Here is an 18035-nt window from a genome sequence, read left to right as displayed (position 1 = left end):
CCTGAAACAGACAATTGCAAACAACTGGGGAGAGAATTCAAACTTCCAGGGTAGGATATATGGCTGATAGAAACCCAAGACATCTATTTCTTGCATTTTAGTAACACCTATATAGAATGGTACACAGAGGTGTTATTGCATAGTCTATCAGAATACTAAATCATAAAATACTAAAGGTAATATGCAGCTACATCTTCTATTGCAATTTTTTCCCTGCAAGTTCAAAACACAAAAGAATCTCTCACCATAGTGAGGTCTATATATTCAAGACTAGAACTAATAACATTTTTACCACCATACCCAGGAGGTCTTGAATTTTCATTGAATTCAGTGGAAATAAGCACATGCATAAAATGGTTAGTACATCACTTTCATAGTTAATACTGGTAGTTACTAATAATGAGTCATTCATGGCCCGCTCCACTGAACAAGCCTAAGAGCACTCACCCAGTTGCAGCCCAAACCAGTTTTCTGTGACAATCTGTGAGAAAAATCAGACTGCCAGAGCTGAGATGTTACCTCTTGTCTACATATGAATAATTATTCCCAAAGCAGTGAATCTTTTGGGGTGAGATTTTTGGTAAAAATATATTATGCAACAAAACCATGTATTATCCACAGAACTTTACGTAGAAGAGAAGGTTCAAGAACCCAGTATAGCTTAAATAAATGAGCAGATCACACTGCATTCAATGAAGACATTCCTGTGAGCACAAAAGGTAATCCTATTACGAAAGTATTTGTTGAGCTTTTCCAGGTTTCAAACAGTGTCTTTATTCAGGAAATTTTTGGGGAAAAAACTGCAAACCCAGTTTTATTTTCTGTAAAATAATAAGGTAAGATTCAATGCACAAGGAAAGTTTGAACAAATCACAGGGAATGTGAAGAAAAATAAGCTACCTATCACATGAAAACCATAAAGTAAAAATTACAGGATGGTATCTTCCAGAGTTTACTGTAATTTACATACAAGCCTATTCTATTACTGTATTGTACTAGCAGATAGAAATATATTAGATATGCTTATAGATATGTGTACTATCTCTATTTGTAACATTACAAGAACATGCTAATTTTTGTGATACAGGTTCTTTCTTTTAATATAGAAATATACTTCGTAGGATTTCTAAATGATACAGCAATTTAAATCGTGTTGATTGCAAGTATATTCTATGAACTTCATGTAGTTCTCACAGTTTTTTCTACGTATTTTTCTAGAATTTACCTGTCTCTAAGATATTTCATTTTGACAGCAGTATAATACAGCTCTCATAGTTCTAGTTCATGCCAACTGTTCTCTTTAATTTATGAATGAGTCTCATTTCCTACATACAATGTACTTCAACTGTTGTTCATCAATAATTCAACAGGTCTACTGTAATTTTTCTTCAGAGATCAATAGAAATGTAAAAGGTATTTTGCTTTATTTTTGTTTTGTAATGACAACAGTTTCCTGATAAATATATTTTACAGTGTAGTTCTGTTAACAGAACTGATTTCAGGAAGCTGCAAGTTTTCAATGTGGCAAACTATTAAAAAAATAAATTTTTTGAGTACATGCATTTTAAAAGGGCAGTTATTTTCATGTTTACCATTTGGAAATTCCTCAATTTATTTCCAAGTCAAGTTCTCTGACAGAGGAGAAAGCAGAAATTTGAGAACTGTTTTGTATCAGCAGCAACACTGAATCAGTACTACCAGAGGAAAAATTAAATAGGGATTTCCCCATTTAGTAACCAAAATCTTTGAACAAACTTATTTAAGTAGTTGATCATGTTTCATTCCAAGCAGAATTTTGGACTAGGACTTGAAAGAGGTGAATTCTAGTCTCACAGAGTCACATAGCATTGTCTGTCTCTGTCTCCAGACTTTTCAAGTGTGACATCCCAGCCCAATTTCCAATTTATTAGGCTCAGCAAAGCTCTAATAAAACTGCAATACTGCAGAACCTATTCTCCTCAATGCTGTCAATTCAAAGCCTTCAAAAGCTACAGGTAGGGTCCAGAAATTGAACCTAAATGTCATAAAATTAAAAGTCTGAATTACATTGCAGACAATTTTTCCTACCTACAGATAATGTTGCTGTTCAGGTTTGGAACACTGTGGTGAGTCTAGGAAGAATGGCTTTCTTTCAAGAATACACAGACTGAGGATGTGTTTTGAGTTTTGAATTACCCGCTGTGCCTGCAAAGAGGTCTCTTCAAGGCATGCATACATGGCGATAACAGCAGTGTGACCTTAGAAGAAAAAACCACAGAATTTATACCCAATCAAATTTTGAGAAGACTTTAGTTCTCATACTGGCACATAGTTTAGTTCAATTACCAGATAAACCTCTGCTCTCTTAGACTCTATTTGCAAACCCTGGAAAGGTCAGGCTGTATATCCTACTTCATCATACCTTTATCCCTTCTGGTTTACCTTTTCACTTCTGCTGTATTTTAAGAAAAACTAGTATAGCAAATTTGCTGCTTTGATTTTTAAGTATTTTTGAGCAACTGCCTTTACTTCTTTTTTAGTATTGTGCCCAAAGATTACAGTTTGGCAAATTAACCAAGACTATTTTTATTCAAAGCAGTTAGGAAAGGATAACCTGTATGCTTCTAAAGGAGGAGAGGGGGAAGATCACATTTCTCCTGATGTTTCTGGGAACAAACTTTTCCTAAACAGCTTCACAGAATTCTTTCATTGTGTCATTACATTCTGTGCCAAAGGTGGAGGGCTGCAGAAATGATTTTGCACGGAGATTGGCAAAAGTGTTGAATAGGGTATATTTAGCTTTATATTTTATTTTTAAGATGGATACAAGTAAAATTTTCCAGACTTAAGTGTCCTGTAAGAATGGAAAGGGACACTGTTGAACAGAGCAGAAACAAATTCTATTCTTATTAGACTATTTTTTGCCTATTAAAATATGGGATCATTACAGCAGCTTTTTTTTTTTCCTGCTTCTATATGTGAAAGTTATAATTCCTGCATATACTGCTGACGTAGTAGTAAAACCTCTTACACAATTTATCTGTAAACACTACCATATTGAGGCTTAAATTAAAGTCTTCAAAATTTTAATTCTTCTAAAACCTTTTACAAAATTTTATCAGTCAGATATTCTGTAGGTATGATTAGTATTACCTGATGTACATAATGAAAAATACCTTTCCATGCTACTGTAGAAAAAAAACCCCACCACTTAATTAGAAAAGACGACACTGATTGCAGAAGCTTTTCTTATAAACTTAATTAAAAAAAGCACAAATGCTCTGAAGTGTTTCTATGAAAGAGGAGTCAAAAAGATAAAACCAGAACACCGGTAAAAGTGTTTTGAGAAAACAACTTGATTGTCTAAGAGAATTTCTAACTGGACAATGTTTATATAGGAAGCCTCCAAAAACTGTCAAAACAATTACACATTTGCTGTAATCAACAAAAATTAGGAAGTTCCAAAAGCAGTTTTAGCTTACTGCAAGGTAATTAAAAAAGCATTCAGTTTATAATTTCAAGCCTATTCCTAAAATTTACTTTAAGGAAACCACAGTCATACTAAAATTGTTATGTAAATAGCAATACATCTTTAAACATGACTGAAAACACTCTTCATGAAAACCAGTCTAAGTGAGATCTTTGTGTAAGTAACACTTAAATCAGTAATTTACAGTGCATATAAATTCAGAAAATATGTACCAGAAAAAAAATCCTAGTCTGAGTTACGGCTAATATGAGCAGAGGCTTCTTGGGGGGGCGCGGGGGGGAAGCAAGCTACTTTTCTTCCCAATTCAGCAAAAATATAGTTATATATCTGCAGGAATGCATCTGAACCTTTCACATTATTCTCTCCAAATGATCTGTCAGCATTTGACTGGTTGACTTGTTACCGTTCTTTGAGATTCAGGTTTCCTGCTGAGGTAGACTTACACAGGCACTTTGCAAATGTCTACAGCATTCCATTAAAAAATGCACCTTTTCCTGTGACATCACCTGAGAAACACTGGAGAACTGATGTAAAAGATCCTGCGGTACTTTTCAGCAGTGGACCTGTGAGTGGCCTTGACATGAATAAGATAAGCACTAATGACTTCACCTGCTTAAGATTTTTATTTCTTATTCAATATACTTTGAACTTTTGCAATGAGAATGATACATACAGGATAAAACTAATGATAATTACTGTGCTGTATGCAATAAATACAGTTGTCTTATAAGCAGTCAGTGATAAAAATGAATAGAGGGGCAGAATAAATCTTAGAAAAAAAATTTCCTGAATTTTTCCAACAATACCTTTCAGACATTTCTCAAAGAAACTAAGAAAATGCTAAATCCCTTCACTTCTACATTAAGTACCAGCTCCAGCTGTGATTTTTATACACTTCATAGCAAAATGGAACTACTGTACTTCTTTACAGACAGTCTTGACTCAGTGGTAATGTGAATCCTTGGAGAATGCAAGCTTTGACTCACATGTGCAGTCATTTTTTCAGAAATATGCAAAGAATTGCTTTTGCAGAAACAAAACAAAGCAAGAAATCTACATTACTGCTAAGTGTTTATAAGGCCAAACAAAAGAAAGTATTTCAGCATTCTGAACTCCTACAAGCAGAAAGACAAATATATACATACATACATGGCTGTGTGGATCTTCAAGAAAAATACACAAAACCACACATGTAGATACATTCTGAAAATCAAGAGATGCTAGACAGTCCTTAGGCTGTACAAGCTGTAAAATCTATCTCAAAATGAACATCTGGAACATTACATCTTAAAACTAGAGTCGACCTTCTAGCACTAGATTCCTTGGGGATTATAATGAAGAACTGACTGCAAAAACTTCTGCCCTTGTCTACTAATGGATTTATTTTCTTAGCTAAATTCACGCAACATGGCATCTCATCCAAGCCATGATGTTAATGTTTACAGTTGCTACAATGCCATACTTACCTTAGGGCAGCATCACCAGTTCACTGTTATTATAAGATTACTCAGAACTTAATGATTATATATGGAAGCTTATTTTTATATATTAGTCATTCTGACACTCCTGAAGCGTTAAAAAGTCTCCCTAAAGCCAGAGATTGTCTCAATCTTTCAGTCTTTCATGGTTTGTTCACCTGTTTTTTACCTTCTACGTGTTCAAGAAAATTCTAAAATCTAAAAACAGAAGCATTGAGAAGTATTCTTGCTAGTGAAAAAGTTATTTCCAAAAATTGTAATTTCCCTTGCAATATTTTAAAACTTCACTTCTAGGTAGTATTTCTTATAAAAAAAAAAACCACAAACACAAACACAAAACCCCCACACAAATGTGTGCTTTACAACCATTTGATCTGTCTGAATCATGGTTCTCTCTCTAAAATGTGCATGTACCCTGCAGTGACGGTTTAGGTTCTTTACCTCCTTAATTTTCACTTGGCAAGTAGCCCAAGCCTCTGCTTTAAATTTCCCACTTGGTAGCACTAGTATGGCACCTGAAGAGTAATTAGTTGTAAGAAAGGGAATTTGAATTGTTTGCTGAGAAGGAAAAAAAATGTGCATGCCTAATAAAGATTTTTCCTTGAGTAACTGCAAGACCATTTATTTATTTTTGCTTAGAATGCACCACCCTTTAAATAGACCAGTGACCAATTTTTTTAAACTTTCCAGAAACACTGAGTGAAATAAAACTGGTTTGGTGTAAAGACAATGCTGTATCACTTCTAGTCAGTCTTTTACATTACAGCAGCACTTATCTTGACATGAATTCTGCCTTTTTTTTTCTTTTTTTTTTTTTAAAGTTTCCTGATAATGGCCTTTTTTATTTTATTCCTCACATTGCACTTGTATGGACACCTAAGGTGTAGTCTTCTAGGAAGGCAAATCATGAAGATGTCTGAGCAAGCAGAATATTTTACCTAAATCACACATATAACTCTCTGTGAAGTTTATACTGTCCATGAAACTTTACATTATGATACTGTTTGTGAGATAGGCAGTTCTCCATTGGTTCCAATGACCTTGGAAACTATTTTTGAACAACTCATTACATATATATAGTTATGCAAAATGAGTAACAGAAATTAGGTTTTCTCTCCTCTAGAAATTAGCAGTTCCCCAGCCCTAAGAAAGTGAAAAGTGCTGCTCCTGATACTGCTTCTGCCTTCTGTGTGAAGACAGAAATGCAGAGAAGTTTGAGGGGGAGGGGATTTGATTTCTTTTTTAATGTCTGCCTCCTTCCAGCAAGTCCATCTGTTGTAGCACTATAATTCTGGAAGCAGGATGTGTGTGTGACCAACAGGAGACAATTACTGCAAAAGTGTTTGTTGATTCAGCTCTATAAAGGGCAGGCCAATCACTACAGTATGAATAGAAAAGAATTCCAGCTGAGGAGCTGCATATAGATTAACACAAAATACATATATATAAATGAGAATGGGGAAAACCAGAAAGGAGTAATGGTATGGGAAAGGATTAAGTAGGAATGAAGACTGAAGCAGAGAAGAAAGCTAGCATCTTTGGGGCTGTTAACCAAATAGTTTACAAGTCTCTGTTTTCATAAATCTTGTTCTCTAGCTTTTCACCTTGACAAAGAGATGGGATTAAATAGATACAGAACTGGTCTGAGCCCCCTTTAGAAGAAAACTCCAGTTGCCTTGATCGCTCCACCCTTGGGGCCCATGCAGATAGTCTGTTTCTCCAGAAGTGCCTGTTCTTCACAGTGGAACGGGTGGTGGTCACGTACTGACCAGGTAGTCAGGCAAGTTCTTAGCCCACAGGCTAAAAGTGAAACTTCCCTCACCCACTTGAATGCAGGTAAAACGTCAGCATGAAGACCACTTCTTTTTCAGAAGGATTAATGAACTGGGTTGATACAACAGTAAATCAGTCCTCAATATAATTTATACATTGATTCAGTATCTCATATAAAGCATGCTGGTATATGACATTTCATAATTTTGATCAAAACATATTAAGAGACAGGAATTAATGATATCAAAATTTCACAGCATTACAACAGAATTAAGCTGAACATTGTAAGACACCATAACGAAAAGTACTTTACCTCTATGGTCAGTTTACTAGTTTGAAGTCTCTGATCAGCCAAATGTAGCTGAGCTGTTAGTTTTTCATTGGTTTCTTTAAATCCCTTCACAGAAGACGCTGCTGTCTTTTTTTCATTCTGTAAAATAGCTATCTGCTGCTGCAATGACTTGATTCTTTCCTGCAGTAGAGTAACACGGTAGCCTGGTTTCTGGACAATGATATTTCTTCTTTTTGTTCTGTTCACTAAACATAAAACAGCATGTTATTAAACTGAAAGATCGTTGCAAATAAAATGATTTCTAATTTATCTTTGGCCCTTCAAAACAATGTTCTTTCTAGCCTCTACAATATTTCTCAGGAAGCAAACTGGTAAATTAATTCAGTTAACCTGTAAGTGCTCTCTCTATGTTATTAATTTTCTGAAGTGCCAATGCTGCAAACTCAACAAGGACTTGGAAGTTAAATGTGTCTCACTTCTGATTGGTATTACCACTGTCTTGTTAACAGATATTTTTTTTAAGGTCTAAGACAAAATACAGTTACTTTTGTTTCATTGGCTGTGTTGGCTACATGGGACAAACAACAACAGGCAGTGAAAAGCCTATTTCATTGATTAGATTCAATAGGTAGGACCTAATAGAAAGAGAGTATATTTTAACTGCATTGAAAAGATGCTGTTTGCTGGTCTCTTTTTATATGACAATTTCAACTTAAAATAATGAGCTAAATCTTTGAAAATACGGTTGTGGAAATTTAAACAAGCAAATCCTACAAAAGTATATAAGTGGGTTTATGTAATATACAAGAGGTTTTGGAATATCAGGCAGGAATGCTTTGTCAATCCTACTTATGAAGCTGCCAAAAATATATGATATTCCTACCTTTGCTTAGAATTGTTGGATAAGATGTTGTAAGACAGCAGATCTTTCTCCTTTTGGAATGCAACCTCTCTGTGTCTTCATTCTGTGAATGGTGTTAAATAAAAAACAGAAGTACAAAGCCAGCAACCACAATACTCCAAAGTTTTGCAGTCTGAACTGAAACAACAAAAATTACTTCAAATAATACACAAAACTCTAAATAATTTTGATTTGAAAATCAGTCTTACATCAACCAGCAAAGAGTACAAACTTCTATCTTTCCCACCAAATGTAGAAGAAATAACAAACTGTTATAGGTAAACCACAACCCTTTCCAAAGAATCCCAGAGAAAAATGAAGTGTCTGTTAATGCCTACACTTTGATAGGTTCTGGAACATTTGATTTTTTTAGATATGCATTTACTTTTAGGGAAAAAAGATGCTATGTATTACTTGAAAACTTACAATATCCTAATTATCAAGATTATTTAAATGAAAATAAAAAGGAGTAACAGTCTTACTAGTTCAAAAGGATGAAGATCAGATTAGACACTGAGCTGTAACTGGAAAATGCATGAATATATATGAACATGCAAATACAACTCCTGTGTTTGTACAGGGTTTAACAAAAGTCAGCTGCATGCCTTTTAAATACCTGATTTGAAAAATCAGCTATTGCCAGAACGTATCAAATGTTCAATGAAGGAAGCAGAGGCTAAAGAAGAATGCTCCTTGCAGTATGTTAAATGATAATGTCTGGAGCATGGCTTACTCCAAAATCAAAATACTGTTTCCCTAGCTCTTAAATACTCAGTGTGTTTTGAAATGCTTTTGTTCTGGAATTCTGCAACATTAATCCAATTCTTAAAGTCTTCATTTTGCGATTTCTATGTGATAACACACATGTTTCTGGAAATATTCGTAATTAACATAGCTGTTCATCGAATTTAAAAGAGTAAACAGCATCAGATTATCTATTAACTGCACTGAAGAAATTACTGACATTGCAGGATAGCTTTTTTGAATTCTAGGTTTATACAATCACCACAAAATCCAAAGGACAGGGAAACAGGATAGGCTAGAAAAAAAAATATAACTGCCACTTTTTCAGGCTAAAATGAAAGCAAAACAAAGGAGATCAAGCTTTTGTAGGTCTGTCTCCTTCGAGTAGTCTCTTAATTATTTTATTCCATGACTCAAAGACAACAGTGGAAACCAGTACTAAGTCCCTATCTGTATGTCCAGAGGATCTTACACTCACTGAAGATACGTAATTGCATGATCAATGCTAGTCTGCAATAGTGATTATGTTACAGGGAACGGAGCTGTTGGCAGATGATGAGCAAACATCCATGCCTGCAATGAAAAGCTGGAGATCTCCACTCTGCACCACAGCTCTGATAAATACTTGAGTTGTAAGAGAGTGCCAGTAACTCTCCTGATACTTCACAGGGTATTACATATTTATAACACAAAAGGCAAAACTGAGAAAGTCCTTGTGTCATAAATGATCTCCTCTCCAACCCCAGGCATAGCTCAGGTTTGGGAGATTTCTCTACCCTCTTTTTGTATGAGAATACCATGACCCAGCTGGATTGGCCTTAAAACCTCAGGAGGGATTTAAGACTTGTGTTAAAAGTGGTGCTCCCAATTGTCAATACTAAACCTTTTTGCAATACTATCTTCTCTACTCACAAACCATGTTTTCAGGTGCTTTTCCTGCAACAGGGGACTCCTGCTGAGGCATATATACCTGCTTAGAGCTCTTGGGATGCTTCTCGTGTAGGCTCCCAGTCCACCAATCTGTTACGTATGTGTATCAGAATATACCTGTGTTGGCCTTTTCCAGAAAGAGAGAGTAAATGCTATATAGGCAAACAGGAGAGGCTGGCTGTGCCTGCACTATGAAGCAAGAGAGTCCACAGCCTCCTGGATTCCCTGCCTTGTATATCTTCACTTAGGAGCAGCAGGAGATAACAGGAGTAGCACACTCTGTCAGATTTTCACATGTATCATGTGCACCTGCTCATACTGTGTATTCTGTACCAAAAGATGGTTGCAGAAGAATTTCCCTTTTTTTCACCTTTTCTGCCAGAAAAATAGATCTTTTGATGGAAACACACAATCAAGAATATTTAACATGACCAGAGAGTTTGTATTTGCTTTAAAATTTTAGAGACTATGAAAATATAATCTGTTTTCAAACTTCACTGTATCACCATATATAACAGAATTTCAAACTAGTTTTCTAACAGAGGCAAGTTGTTCAGTGTTTCAGTATTCTGTTTCTTGAACTAAGAAACAACAATATCTGCTTGCGTTTTAAATTCCATGAAGTGATTTATTTGGCCAAACGCAGATGGGAAAAAGTATTAGACAGTGTTCAAAAGTCCAAAAATGAGTCATCTGTTACAGATTGTACAGAGCCTCTAAAGACCTGGGAAACAACCAGCTGGACCTCTTCTGTGAGAAAACAGCATATAGATGTTAGGAATGAGATGAGGGGTTCAAATCCCAGACAATGAATGTAAATGGGCTAAGAAGAAGCTAAAAGCAAACTTTCCTCTAGATAGAATCTCCTGGACAGAGCAGAGCCAAAAGCATCTTTCTAAGATGGAGACAACTCCTTCTGCACACACCAAATGAACCGAGAGGTGTTCATGCTTGATTAATCAGCACACCATTTGGCTAGAGGGGAGGAGGGGATGTTGCTGTTTCCTTGTTATGGGTTAGGTCGCCCTGTTCTGTATGGCTTTGCTGATTGAGAAATAATTTAATGTGATGTTTGCAGCATTCTTTGTCTGGCCTGTGAGACAGCAGGACTAGCTTACAGCAGCTTTACACGTTTTAATCAGCTTTTGCACTCCTGACAGTCCCTGCAAATACGTTTGCAGGCTAATTGTTCAGAAAATATTCTAAATTATAATGAAACCATCCATTGAATATCTGGAAGCAGATTTTCTTTTCAGGTTACAACAAGAGTCAAATTAATTAAGAGGAGAACAGCAGTGATAATATGAACAATTAAACTTCAACACTCTGCACAGGAGAACAAAACAAGTTCTGTTACACACCTTTTTATTACACTGCTGGTTTTTGCCTTGTAAATGATCAATGTTGCAGTGCTTTTGACCATGTTGTATTTGCTTTTTTCCCTGTTGTTTACTTCTATCTGGCAGTGGATCAATGTTTTGCATTGTCTTCATAATCACTGTTTCCAAACTTTCAGAAGTTGGTATTTCAGAGTCACTAAAACAGCACATTCAGGAAAACAGAATGCAGTAAAACTAAAAGTTAAAAAGTTCCAAACAGCCAATGCTTGATCACATCAAAAATAACACATGCAAGAAAGAAGAGTAATATAAAATCCAAAGAGTACTAAGTTGATCTATTCAACAGATGCTTACAAATATGATGAAGAAGAAATCTCTGAAATTATCAGGTTCTATTCTCTCAAATGGAATCTCACTCCACAATGCATGGTCTGAGACTTCAACTGCTTCTTAAAGGACAGCTTTTCTTACCGTCTAACAAAAGTGACAGACATGAAAAACTACCTGAGAGTACTTCTGGTCTGTGAATGGCTCACAAAGTCATACTATGTTTCTACTTCCCTTCACTTTCACATTTGGTAACAAAAGAAACAAAAGCACAGTACTTCACTCAATAACATTTTGTTTCAATTGAACTTTATTTGTAGTGTCAACTGAGACAAACTCAAAAATCACACTGCAGTGAAATCTCTGCCTAGCACCCCTCTGGAGTGCTTTTAAATTCTGCAAGCTTGGCAGTCCTTCTGAAATTCATGGTCACACAGAGAAACTGGACCTGAAACTTCCATTCTACTTTGAATTTTTCCCTTAACTTGCACTCAATGTGCTCTTAATTTCCAGTTTTTCACTGCCTTGCCCCAAACTATCATTTCTTTTCAGATATTTAGTGAAGTCCATCTTAAAACATGAAGTCTTGGATATGTCATTTTCTATAACATAGAAATAACCATTTGTGCAATTGGATTTGTGAACGAATCCCTCAACAGAAGGTAATTTTGATTTGTAACTTCTTAAACCAAGACACTTAAGGTGGCACAACTGAGTTCCAATTAAGTTGCACCACCATAGAAATCAACAGTTTAGAGATGGAGGCTACTTACCCTGAGAAATGGCCACTAATTGAAGAGTTCATACAGAAACGTGTTTATACTATCCAAAACATGTCCTGACACATTGGTATGTCTTACCGACTGATAAGTACAGAAATCAGAGTAATGGTTTAAAGGTGCTGCAGTAGCACAGAGGTATTTCTAACTGTATATGAGTTTCCCTCACTTGAATACTTTCAAGGAATGTTCTGTTTAGAAAATGGAAGGCTTGAATCTAGAAACTCAGAGAAAATATTTATTAACATGTAGAAGAGGGAACTAAATGAAGGTATTTCCCTAACTTGTTGAGAATCACACCTTGAAACATCACCTTCCAAAATGTTCACTATTCTACAGCAAGAATCCTCTAACCTGATACTTGTACAATTATTGGAAGCTGTATTTATGGCCAGCTGCGACAACTGAAGCCTTACAATTACTCTCCACTTCATGTCAAATTAAAAATTGCAATGACAATTTGTTTGCTCAATTTTGTTCTTAAAAAGCAAAACACAGTAGATTAAAAAAGAAAGCTCACTAATTGCAACAGAAAAACATATGTTTTCTGTAAAATCAGATCTGCAGTATTAAACAGAAAAACAAACAAGCTTTACATTAATGATAGCAACTGACCAATTACATAGTTCTTAATTTGTTTTCTCTCTCAAGATACCATGTTCAGGAGCCCCTTGTTTTGCATGGGGAGAAGCAGGAAAAGGGCTTCATTTGCCACTGTTGATCTGCTCCATATGACATATAAAGCTAACAAGAAGCTTATGAAGATAATTCCATTTACCTCACTGTCTTGTCACCTTCTCTGTATTTTGGGTAAACATGGGCTTGAGAAATTTCTTTGCATGTCTCTTAGGACAAAGTATTGAAAAGGTGTGACACCCATTTACCTAGTGGTTTACTGCTGCCTTCCCAAGTACGTGTGGACAAATAGAAGCAGAAGCAAAAATTCTAAACATTTATGAAGCTTGCCAGTGCAATTTTCTGAGGGCCTTGTGAGTCATGACTGGGACTCTATGCAGTAACAATTACCTTTAAAGAACTGATTTTTAACCATCATTCAATTAAAGTTAGTACAATGACAGTGCATAAAACATACATGAAATAATTAGTGTGGATGGTTCTTAATTTAAAGGATGTTAAACAGCTTGTAGACATCTGCTAGCAAGCTGAAATGGGTCATTCAAAATTTATCTAACTAAATTAAGGGGAAAAAATGTTTCTCCTCCCGGGTCGGCATGTCACAAGATAACTAAACCGACTTAGTAGGCTTGCCTGGGAATCCTTAGCTGTCAGTGGTGAATATGCAAAGGGCCAGCAAATTAAATCAACCTGCCAAACTGTCAATTTCAAGCCTCATGACTGCATGAAAATAGCATCACTGGAAGAAATCAAGCATTGCCTTCTTTTGGGTTTCCTGGCACCTATTCAAATACTCATGCAGTTGTGGCTAATTTTGCATGCAAATTTCAGTCAATAAGCTCAGAACAAGACCTCCCAAGATATTTCAAAGGATCTGACAGTATTTTTTTTGAATACCAAATCAACAGTAGTTGAAATTCAATCTCCATTTGCTAGTGTTTTACATATGCACAGTGTCCCCTCTACAGGGCTAAGTTAATGAGAGCCGTACCTGCTTTCACTTACATCCTCCCAGCCGTCCTTACTGAAGTTCTCAAATACATTACTCATAACCTTGATGGACTGTTTGAGAAAAGCTCCATGATGTCCCAAAGAGCTCTTTTTCTTGGCTGTTTTTAATTTAACCTTGGTGCCTGTTATCTTGCAATTACATTGCCCAGAGGCTGCCACTGCTTTGGTTTCATCCAGCGAAGACTTCAGCTCCTGCACTTGACTCAGCAAATCTTCACTTTCATTTCTCAACCTGTTAGCTTCTGCCACTTGCCTCTTCAAAGATGCAGCTTCTTTTTCCTGCTCATCAAGAGCTAACTGAAGTTCTGCTTTGTCTTTTTTTATTTCACAAATCCTCTTAAGTAGAGTTTCCAGATCTCTTTCTCTTGTGTCTGCATCTTCCTTTTGCACTTTTAAAGAGGCTTTCAAATAATTTTTCTCCTTCAGTAAGTCTTTATTTACTTCTTTCTGTTTCTTTAATTCCCCTTCAATAGCTTTGAATGTTCTCTCTAGTTGATGTACCTAACAAAAGCGATTTTAGCATTCATAGTATTTTAGCCTCTCAGTACAAAAAAACCCTATGGTTTCAAATGTATTTATTATATGACAATAATATTACATTAAGCACAAGGACAAAAGCAATCTATAGTCCTTAAGTTAAAAATAATTCTAATGTAGTGCAGATGAAAACATTTTAGCTGCAATAATACAGCTGTTGAACAAAGGGCAGATGGTAAAAGAACTTAAAATTCCAGGCAAAGTGACACAGAAGTTTAAGTATGTTAATGAACCTTCCTGATGCATCTTGAGCTCATTACTGATTTGGTTATGGTTATACATACTAATTGAATTTAAAAAACACATTTTCAGATAGAATTTTTTTTTGTAATACTGACAATTTTGCCCTACCTATTTAAATCAACAAGTTTTTTCACGTGTTGTAAGTTCACAAATTAAATATTAATTTGATCTTGCAAAACACTCCAAACCAACCAACCAAGCTCAGCACCTGAGAGTATGAAGGCTGAAATGTATTTTCTACTCACAGAAAGGGACAATTTACCCTGTTTCAATGAATCTGCTTTGTAAACTCATATGTAGTTTAAAGCAGCATATTCTACCTATATATGATGCATATGCTTTGTTTGTACAGTCCTCCAAGGCTTACACATAATCAAGGCCATTAACAATACAATGATTCTCAATGTTCTTCTCGAATATTTGCTTAAAGTTACAAGCAAAGCCCACAATTTCCAGAAATAAGGTGCAATTTTAATTTCAGCAGATACTAAAATGAACATCTAGTCTGTGAGACTTCCCCAGAAGCTTGCAAAGGGCATCAGAGTGAGTTTGGCGCTCAGTAACCACTTAGCCATTTTTGAGAAATATTTTTGGTTGGTTTTTACAAGGTCCATGCCCGCTCTTTCACTAGGGCCGTGGGTAGAAAAGACTGTTTTTCAAGGAGCTATAGAGAATGCACGTAGCAACTTCAGCTACTCACCTTCTAAAATACTGGCCAATTCCATCACTTTGTAGCAATATGAAACATCAAAACTTGCTTTGACATTGAAATAACTGAAACCATAGTATTTCTCAATAAACGCTATATGCTTTTCCAAGGACATTTTGCCAATGCATTAAAATTATTTTAAAACTTATGGAATGATTTACAAAGTTGGTACTAGAGATTTGATTCAGATAAATGAGAGGTCTTAGTGTACAGAGGCAAGAACTGCTCAAATTTCATATGCATTTGTGAATTTGATATTGCATTTGCGAGTTTGATAGTTTTAATAAGCATGCCTATCCATTGCTGTCTTCCTTTCATGGAAATTGTAGCACTCCCACAACTAAAAGGGATTGCCTTATGGCTACACACAGTTATTGCGTGAAATTAGAAACAAATGGTATTTTTCCAAATGAAACCAAGGTTTATGACTAAAATCCCCAATGAAAAGGGGCTGGACCAGTACCTTTCTTCAGCCACCTTCCTGAACTGAGATTCTGCTACTATTTTCTCAGTTCTTTAAAGCAAGTTTTTGCACTCACTATGCTTAAAGTCATGGATGACAGCTGGAAGGAAACAAACAATGAATAGCTTCTACACCTGTCCCTAAGGTACCATCATAACTCTGTATATCCATAGAGATAAAAATTATGTAGTACCTGGCAAACAAAATTATAGTTCTGAAATATAGATGATAAGCAAGCATAAACTGTGTGACAATTCAGATGGTAGCATTCATATTATTTCAATTACTCACTCTACCTTAAGATAAATGAATGTGAGCACTTCCTATTCTGTGTGTTATTATTTTAACATGATGTTTGTCATTCAGTAATAACGAGATGACAGCCTTCATTGCCTGACCATATGGCAAGTGCTACAAGTATATGCAATCACATCATCTGCTGTAAATTACCATACTTCCTACAAGTTAATTCACAAATAAAAAATAAATAGACATACCCGAACTGACATTCAAAGTTATAGATTTGTGTTTATTCAATTTAAGCATGCTTTTAAAGATTTATAAGTAATTAAACAAATATTGTTTTGCAAAATGACAAACAAAAGGCATGATACTGTCTGAAGGATGTCTTTTCTTTGCAGCAAACAAAACATATGGTAAAATACAAGTGAGCCCTCTTAAGTGAACACCTGTTAACATACTGAACTACTTGTGTATATTACAAATATCAATACAAATAACAACTAGTTAAGAACATCTTGTTATGGTATGAAGTAAAACATGTAGAATGTTGAGCAGTAATAATTAAATACTCATCATGTTTGCTAAGTCAAAGAACACTAAATGGATACGGTACTATCTGTGAAGAGTGATAAACCCACGTATATAGAAAACGTTTGCACATGCAACATTGTGCCAAAATTTAAATACAGCAAAAGGTGGATTTATCACCATTATGTATCAATTTTATTCCATAGCAAGAGCTCTGTGGAGATTAACCCTGATATCATCTAAAGTTAAATACTAAGGAAAAGAAATGAAGGTTTCTGAACTTAGCAGTGGTAAAATGCTAAGTGTTTGTTACTTCCAATTTAGATAATTTGTTAATTTTTAATATTATATCTCTAAACATTCTTTTCATCTTTTCTGACATTAACGGTGTTTATCTCACAGGATGCATTCACAGCTACTTCACTAGAATTAATTTCTGACACAATTTTGGAAATCTGTATTTTTGAAATAGGAAAAAAAAATCATGGCCTAAATTAATAAGTACTGGCTTTTATATATATATATATGTATGGTTCTTACATTAAAATGTAGATCTATATGCTGGAGTTGGTATCTTACCTTCTGTAATGTCTGATGTGAAACTTCTTTCATATTCCCCTTTGGAGCACTGTTCTTGACCCCATCATCTTCACTAACTTTAAAAAGTGGCTCTGTCAGAAAATAAATAATACATCTGTATCAGAGAATAAATAAACTACATCGTGACACCTAGTATTTCAATAAAACAATACCTAGACATCTTAAGGAAATGCATTCTTTACTTCTGCAATTATTCATAATGTAGTCTATTTTCTCAGTAAGCCTTGTGGTCAGTTTCTAAAGAGTGACCTCTTTTCAAAGTGTTCTGTCACATAATTATGAATCTTTGTAGCATCACAGTATGTTTTTCTCAGAGTACAAGCTTTTCAAAGGTACAATAGATCTGCAGGTTAAAGACGCTGTACTTTCATTCCAATTTTTATTCTTTTATATACTATTCCCTCTGTGCCTTAAAAGCAGAATTCACTAGCTTTTTATCTACACAGTCGCTACCAGTTTTGTTCTCTAGGTCTTGTCCCCTGCTAGGAGGATCAGAGTGACTGGTGAACAAAGCAAACAGTAACAGAACCAGGATGGATGAAAACTTTAAACTCCTATTTTTGTTAAGTGAAAGATCATGTACTTCACCAGATAAATCACACAAATCACTCGACTGTAATACTGTGAATTCATAACAATTAGAAATTGATAGAACTAATGAGAGCAAACATGACTCTAAGCATTACCACTCTGAGACAGCTGTGCACTTTAGGTACTAAAAATCCCACAAAAAATACAAGTTAACAATCAGATCTATTCATAGAGAATAATGTAAAGAAAAAGTTTAGAAGTACTAGTACATACAGTAAATCAGAAGTAATGTGTTCTGTTAAGATTTGAACCAAGAGCTTAGCATTCACAAATTGCCCACTGCTCACAGAAATGAGCAATTACATACTTCAGAAGGACTTTTTCTTAGAATATGGAATACTACGTTCAAGAACAAAAAATCCCAACACTTCAAAAACACCACAATATTCACATTTCTTTTTGTGCACTTCTTCCCCCCAAATTAACTTAAAGGATTAATCT

The 18035-nt window shown here is 35.3% G+C and overlaps 1 protein-coding gene across 3 annotated transcripts in view; it reads right to left on the bottom strand.

Moving 5' to 3' along the window:
- Positions 1–18035, bottom strand: part of CNTLN (centlein) — a 198014-nt gene that overhangs the window by 50412 nt on the left and 129567 nt on the right. For all 3 annotated transcript variants that reach the window (XM_055699169.1, XM_055699168.1, XM_055699170.1), the window contains 5 exons: positions 16983–17074; positions 13661–14181; positions 10949–11123; positions 7896–7977; positions 7034–7257 (listed from right to left, as the gene is read on the bottom strand). In XM_055699169.1, the coding sequence (XP_055555144.1) occupies positions 7034–7257; positions 7896–7977; positions 10949–11123; positions 13661–14181; positions 16983–17074 (1094 nt within the window). The remainder of the gene's footprint in view (positions 1–7033; positions 7258–7895; positions 7978–10948; positions 11124–13660; positions 14182–16982; positions 17075–18035) is intronic.

Source organism: Falco cherrug, chromosome Z (genome assembly GCF_023634085.1).
Source record: "Falco cherrug isolate bFalChe1 chromosome Z, bFalChe1.pri, whole genome shotgun sequence".
Lineage (NCBI taxonomy): Eukaryota > Metazoa > Chordata > Aves > Falconiformes > Falconidae > Falco > Falco cherrug.
The sequence above is the reverse complement of the archived record's forward strand: the minus strand, read 5'-3'. Positions and strand labels throughout refer to the sequence as shown.